Source organism: Pinus tabuliformis, chromosome 1_2, assembly GCF_031772625.1.
Source record: "Pinus tabuliformis cultivar Carrire ecotype Pingquan chromosome 1_2, CPIR1, whole genome shotgun sequence".
In the NCBI taxonomy this organism is placed as follows: Eukaryota; Viridiplantae; Streptophyta; class Pinopsida; order Pinales; family Pinaceae; genus Pinus; species Pinus tabuliformis.
This window is the reverse complement of record NC_142298.1, coordinates 938946175-938952944: the sequence shown is the minus strand read 5'-3', so window position 1 is coordinate 938952944 and position 6770 is coordinate 938946175. Positions and strand designations below refer to the sequence as shown.

The 6770-nt window shown below is 35.6% G+C and overlaps 1 protein-coding gene across 2 annotated transcripts; it reads left to right on the top strand.

Moving 5' to 3' along the window:
- Positions 1–297: 297 nt before the first annotated feature.
- On the top strand, positions 298–4711 carry LOC149209032 (uncharacterized). 2 transcript variants are annotated; one of them, XM_089396269.1, is made up of 2 exons: positions 298–854; positions 1141–4299. In XM_089396269.1, the coding sequence occupies exon 1, from the start codon at positions 605–607 to the stop codon at positions 851–853; it is 249 nt and encodes an 82-aa protein (XP_089252395.1). In that variant the 5' UTR covers positions 298–604; the 3' UTR covers position 854; positions 1141–4299. The 2 variants fall into 2 exon arrangements, with proteins under 2 accessions (XP_089252395.1, XP_089252394.1); XM_089396268.1 differs by having other exon boundaries at positions 304–854; positions 4219–4711.
- The last annotated feature ends 2059 nt before the right edge of the window (positions 4712–6770 follow it).

The window sequence follows — 6770 nt, the reverse complement described above, 5'->3', positions numbered from 1 at the left end:
ATCTACCCCTTGTTTATGGACCCACAAATAAATAACAAGAAGCCCAACTTCACTTTCTAACAATGAATAGATAAATAGAAAACTTATATTCCCTAGCACTTAACCCCAACCCCAAGCATGTAGCCCTTGTTTATGGACCCACAAATAAATAACATATCTTCATAGGAAAAAAGAAACATATCTTTATACCGAAAAAGAATATTTTAAAGTCAAAACAATCCCTTGCCCTTTAAATAAGGGCATGAACAACTTACCAACGACCCAGACCCCAGGGCATTAAAGTAAACTTAAAAAGTTTGAGGTGAAATTCTGGTCGGAATCTGACCTGGGGAGTGTTTGAAGCTGTTTTTCAGGGCCGAAACAGAACACGATCAAGACCCCGGGCATCCAAAGTCCTTAGACTACGACAAAATCTTAATTATATTCGATTTCTCCTAAATTAGGCTTGAAATTTTAAATCATATTTGATTCCTCACTTGGTCACAATTTCTTCGTGCATACTCAAACTCAATGTAGAAATAGGCATTCTACACAAAATGGTTCAATGTCTACGAATAGCCATTCTAGCCATTGAACGTCTGGGTAGATTGCAAAGATAGCGGGTATGGAAGGACATCAGGAGAAGAATGTGAAGGAAGATAAAGAGAAGCCAAAGGGCGGAAGATCGAGACTGGGTGCAGTCGCTTCCTCCGTGTTTGCTGTTGCAGCAATGGCCATGGGTTGGCTGGCCGTTGAACTCGCTTTCAAGCCGGTCCTAGACGACGCCAGGGATTCCATTAACAAGTCTCTCGACCCTAACCACGATCCCGACGACGACCTCGACGGAAACCACTCCAAACCCACGAAGATTTAAGGTTTGTTTTATTGCTTCTGAATTTTCTCTGTTGCATTTTTAGGTTACAGCTTTTGGGATCCAAGAAGACTGGAATTATACTTGCAAGTTGTGGGATCGAGGACTACTCCCTCGTTGATTGATCAATCTTGAATAAACCCTAAATTTTTGAGCTGGTCTCTGTATGGCTTGCTTGCAACTTTTGTTCTAATGCAGTTTAATAAACCCACCAATAGTCCAATCCTTTACCATTTTTGGGTTCAGTATGGGTCTGCATTAATAATAGCATAGATTCATTTTAATTGCAGAACACGGATCCATTAAGCGGCTGGGCGGAGGAATCAAAAGAATTCCATGTGCAAATTTTGTTTTTCTAGAACCTCTATTTTTTCATTCTACCAGAGAACAGAGGTACTCATACAGCCCGGGGTGCATGATATATGTCAAAAGTCTTTAACTTAAGAATGAAATAAATTTGATCCTTCACATGGTGAGGAGCCAAATATAAAAATAAATTGGCATCTCTCTTTCTTAATCTAAAAACACAAGTTTAAATTGACAATAACATTAATAAGTTGAAATTGAGTTTAAATTGAGATATTGCTCTTCATTCCATTCAGAATTTGTATAGGAAGAATGTTAACAGCAAGAGAGTTTAAATAGATAGCTCCTTCACATTAGCTACGAGATCCAAGGAGAATTCTGTTGAATACTTCGGTGCTATTAGTTTTTCTAGGCGGCATCGTTGCTCTTTTACACTGATATTTTAAGCAGCGCTAGCAACACAAGGACAATTGCTGCAAGTACTACCACAAATCCACCCACAGTGACAGTTTACCTGCTTTTGGTAACTGCCTCACAGTTTGAAAGTAACAGCCTGATAAGGTTATTTTTTTCTTTTTTAATATGATTTTTTAAAAATTTAAAGCTAATGCCAGAGGGGCGTGATTAGATTGCAAGTTTACAAAGTAACAAGCAGAAGAATTAAGGTTTCCAAAAAGAATGGAGAGGATTCTGCCAGTTTCAGTTTCAGACTTCAATCGGTGAGTCCTCTCTCAGCCTCTCTTTGATGGTCCATCTTTTGATCTTTCCCTTTAGTTGATATCTTTGTTTCAATGAACTTATTCAATACAATCTGCTTGGATGTATTGGTCTTTATTCCCAGTTCTTCAACGTTTTCCATCATAAACTTGAAATCTTTGATTGGCTTCGAGTAACTATGTTTTCCTATCTTTGATTGGCTTGGAGTAACTATGTTTTCCTTTGGAAAAACATAATCGACCTTCGGGTTGAGAAGTAAAAAAACAGACGAGCTTAGACTTTTCTAATTTCTACCCTTCCATCTGCACAATTCGTGTCTCTTTCTAACTACTAGAAAGAACAAGGCACCAAGTGACCATTTTGTATTAATGGCTTGAAGATGCCCTCTTGAAGATGAATCATCAAAATCTTTTAGAGTTTCAGTGACCATTTTGTATTAATGGCTTGAAGATGCCCTCTTGAAGATGAATCATCAAAATCTTTTAGAGTTTCAGTGACCATTTTGTATTAATGGCTTGAAGATGCCCTCTTGAAGATGAATCATCAACTGCATAATAGAAACTCTAAAAGATTTTGATGATATCATTTCCAAAGGTATTATGAAGCTAAGCACGGCCCATACCCTTTTGCCTTGGCTGAAGGAGGAGGTAACCCAGCATGCAATAAGGCTCTTCTTTTTTGATCCTTACATAAAGGATATTCTATGAAGGATGACGAATGTGCTATTCTTCGCTGTTGCCATTAGACTAGTAGAACTCAAACATGATGCTCGGAGACACCGAAGTGTATTGGAGATGAGGCAGGCATTGCTTCATAACTAGAGTGGACCCAATATATCTTGAAAGTTTTCGGTTTAGTGCAACCACCTTTTACTAAAGATCTAATCAGGTTGGCAATAAGAAGAGAAATCACGAAGTGAGCACTGTCCACATAAAGTAAGGGCACTGGATGACAAACAAGATACAAGATAGTGATATTGGTTGGTAGACAAAGGGAAACAGAAAATGCTCAGGGAGAGACATATGAAGAACTGTTAGAGACCCATGCTTAGGACATTACAAAAGGTGCACAAGTTATAGCAAAAATGATATAGGAAACTTATCAGATATAGAAGAGACATCTCTGTAATCTATGTCCTTGTTTCATAGGTGAAGTATTATTGGGATTAGTATTTCCATTAATGTTCGGCAGGTTTATCGTGGACATCAGAACACCCCCAGCCTTCCAGAGATGCACCATATTCATGTGTTGCGCCTATCATTGTCATATGTCAAATAGGTCAAAGGTGGAAAGCAAAACTCATAGGAAAAGGAAATTTACATTGGATCCTACCTTTAGTTGGTAACCTATTCATTAAATGAGGCTACATTCACTAAATGAGGCGACAGTGCAGGGTGGTATTTTATGTAGTCCACTTTTACATATTGTAATTTGGAAGTAATTATACCAATTATTATTTTTAATAATGATTTATTATTATTTGTGGAGGTGTATAGTTGTGTTAAAAAGGTTATTTTCATTAGGAAAGAGATATGTCTTTAGTGTGGAATTGAAATTAACATATAAGATAATTGTAAGATAATTTTATATTAACTATATATAAGAATTATCCGTAATCGTTTTTTACTTTTCAGAGAGATATATATTTTCTTCCTTGCTGGGATGGAGTTTGACGGTAAAATCTAAAAAAATTAATAACAAAGAAATATTTCACAATTGAAAAAAAAATATATTTTTTAATGGATGCTTCTGCTTTTTATATCTCATTGTAAAAAAGATGTGCAATTCTTTTTGTGCTCATCAAATCTTTTGAATTGCAACCATTTTCCAAAATTTTTACTTCATCACATATTTGTATTTTAAAAAATTTACTCCTGTCAAAATAGGATAAAACTAAAATTAAAACGTGAAAGAATGATAAATTTGAAATTAAAATGTTAAAGTAAATTTACAATGATGGTAAAATAATTACAATTTCTTTTGAAAACTACTTCAATAAATAATGAATTAGTCGTTGGGTATTCACATCTTTAGGATTGAGATAGAATCGTGGATTGGATAGAGCTAGTCATGATGATGAGAACACTCCTATGACGCCAAGTTTGATAACTTTCTTGTGGTTATTTTCTGTAAGTTGCTTTGGTTTAGTGGAAAGGATGTTACGCCATGTGTTGTCTATATGTACATAAAGAATCGTTTTTCTGCAGGTTCTTTTGTCTTTTGGGAGTTCTAAGATATGTCATTCATTATTCATTATAAAAGGTAGTTGGTTCATATAACATGCTTTTTGATCATCTAAGTTACATTTAGAATCAACTAAGCTAAGTTTTTTTTTTCTTTTCCAGTGGTGTTGCCCATCTATATTAGTACATATTGTGGAACAATAATGCCCTGGACCAGTCAACACTGAAGATGCATTTGAATGATAGCAAATTTTATGTTGATGTGCAATATCTACAGACTTACGGAATTTACCAGAATCATGCAATATTGATGCATATTGTGGAATAATAATGCTCTGTGACAGTCAGTTAGAAGCATGAGAATTGATAGCAATATTGACGTTCGATGTCGATGTGCAATATGTACAGATTTCATGGAATTTACCAGAACCAACTCAAATCTTATTATGAGAAACTTGTGTTCTCTTTGTGCAACATCCCATAATACGCTCAACATCCACGTTTGTAGAAAATTCTATGAAAAATATGTTTGGTAAGATTAACAACAGTTTGTGGTAAAAAGTCAGGTCCCAACGAGAAAACGAGATGGGAGTAAATCTGCCCAGTCTTTGTTAAACATGTTTTTACAAATGGAAGATGGTGGCAATTTTATTTAGGGATCATGAATTGGTGGCTGCATTGATATTAAAAATAGGGGTAAATACATATCCCAGATTATTATGATAGGCTAGAAAAAAAACATGTTTAAAGCTGGCCTACTGAAGTCAGTACCTTTTCCAAAGATTACTATTAGTTTGTAAATTGATTGTTACCCTTCATGGAATTTGCTTTAAACTATGGGGATGTATTGCACAACGCTCTTCAGAATTCATGGACGTTTAAAAGAAAACCATCGTAGATTTCCTTGGTTGGAGTTAGCGTGTTATCGACATTGTTGAAATCCTTTTAGATGTCGTAGTTAATCGTATTGGACTCTGTTGGTTCCATATAAACAGTTTAACAGGGAAAATTATTATAGGCTTCCTTTGTGGAAAATGCTCAATTTATCTACTATTAAAATCCGTTGTGGATATAATACCCATTTTGTGAAAAATAGGGCCATCTGGCAGCCACCACAAGTCAATAAAGATGGGCTTAAAAAGCCATAAAGCCGATCTTCATCTCTCATCTGGGTAAGCACATTTGACTATTTAGCAAAGTGAGTCTTCTTCCCTATGATGTCGTCGTTTGGAATTTATTGTAAGAGGTAAATTTTGGCACATATCTTATCTCTTCACGCAATTTCAATGTTGTGAGAGGGGAGTTCATGTGAAAATGCCAGCTTATGTGACAATGTCGTTTTAAGCAATATCAATGATGTAAGATGGGATTATCTGCGAAAATTCTTAAGTTTATATCATTGCCATTTTTATGATTTCGATTAAATAAGTAATTTTTGGATTTGATTCACACATCAATTAAATTCTAAATCATAATATCAATGGTAGAATTATTGAAAATTAAATGAGTAGAAGCATAAAAATAGTTTGACATGTATGTAGGCAATTACTCCAAATTTAGCTGTCAATTTATTTGAAAAATTTACCATTCTAGATCCAAATTAACTCGCGCTGAAAGGGATTAAATCTCTCGAGGTGCAAAACTTGAGGAAAGGTTTGCACCTCGAGAGATTTTATCTCTCTCCGCACTTGATAGATCCGGAGTTAAGATGGATCTAAATTGGGTTCAGGTATGTGCAGCCAAGGAAAATATATTGAATATATAATTAATTTTATCAATAATATGTAAATATTAATATAATCATTTTAAATATGTGAAATATTAGGTCATTTTAATTTTAAATTTGCTTAGTTACTTAAGTTTGTTGTGATGATGAAATGAGGAATGGCGAGAATGGAAACCTCTGGAGGAATGGAAAAGGAATGCAACAGATGACCAAAAAACTACTTTCAGAAAGGAAATGGAATCCAGAAAGATAAAAAAGAGGGAAGGCAGAGACATCCTGAGATGGGGCAAAGAAACGAAAGGAACATTTACAATAAAAGAAGCCTACAAAGTAAAAATTCAGCAAGATCAGAGGGAGGAAGATCAAAAGTGGAAAAGGATATGGAGAACAAAATGGTGGCCGAAGATAAAATTGTTTGCATGGTTGGTAGGTAGAAAGCGGATTTTAACATGGGATAGAATCCTAAAAAGGGGTTTCTCAGGCCCTTCAAGATGCAGCCTATGTTATTCAGAGGAGGAAGATCAGGAACACCTGCTTAATGGATGTAAAGTAGCTCAATTCCAGTGGGAAAAAACGAGAAATCTATTTTCAACTACAGAAAGGAACCCGCATGATATAATTCAAACCCTTTGTGACTGGGGAGAAGGCAAGTTTCAAAGTAAAATAGTTAGTAGAGCGTGGAGTATTACAGCTGGCTTCAATGTATGGAACCTGTGGAAGGAAAGAAACGGTCGAATATTTAAAGGGAAATCATCAGGGCCGGAGGAAGTATGGAAGAGAACTCTAAGTCAAATTAGAGAATCAATCCTAGCAGAGAATTGGGCGGAAGAGGATTGGAAAACCTCTGAAGCCGAAACAGAGATTTTAAAGAAGCTGAATCTCGATCAGGGGATGATTTACCATCAAAAAACAAAGCAGCACCAATCATTAGCAAATCAAGGACATGCAGTCTATCGAAAGCCTCCTGAAGGGTTTGTGAAGCTCAATT

Bases quoted from the DNA above. Each gene is read 5' to 3' on its own strand.
- LOC149209032 (XM_089396268.1), top strand. From the start codon at position 605: ATGGAAGGACATCAGGAGAAGAATGTGAAGGAAGATAAAGAGAAGCCA.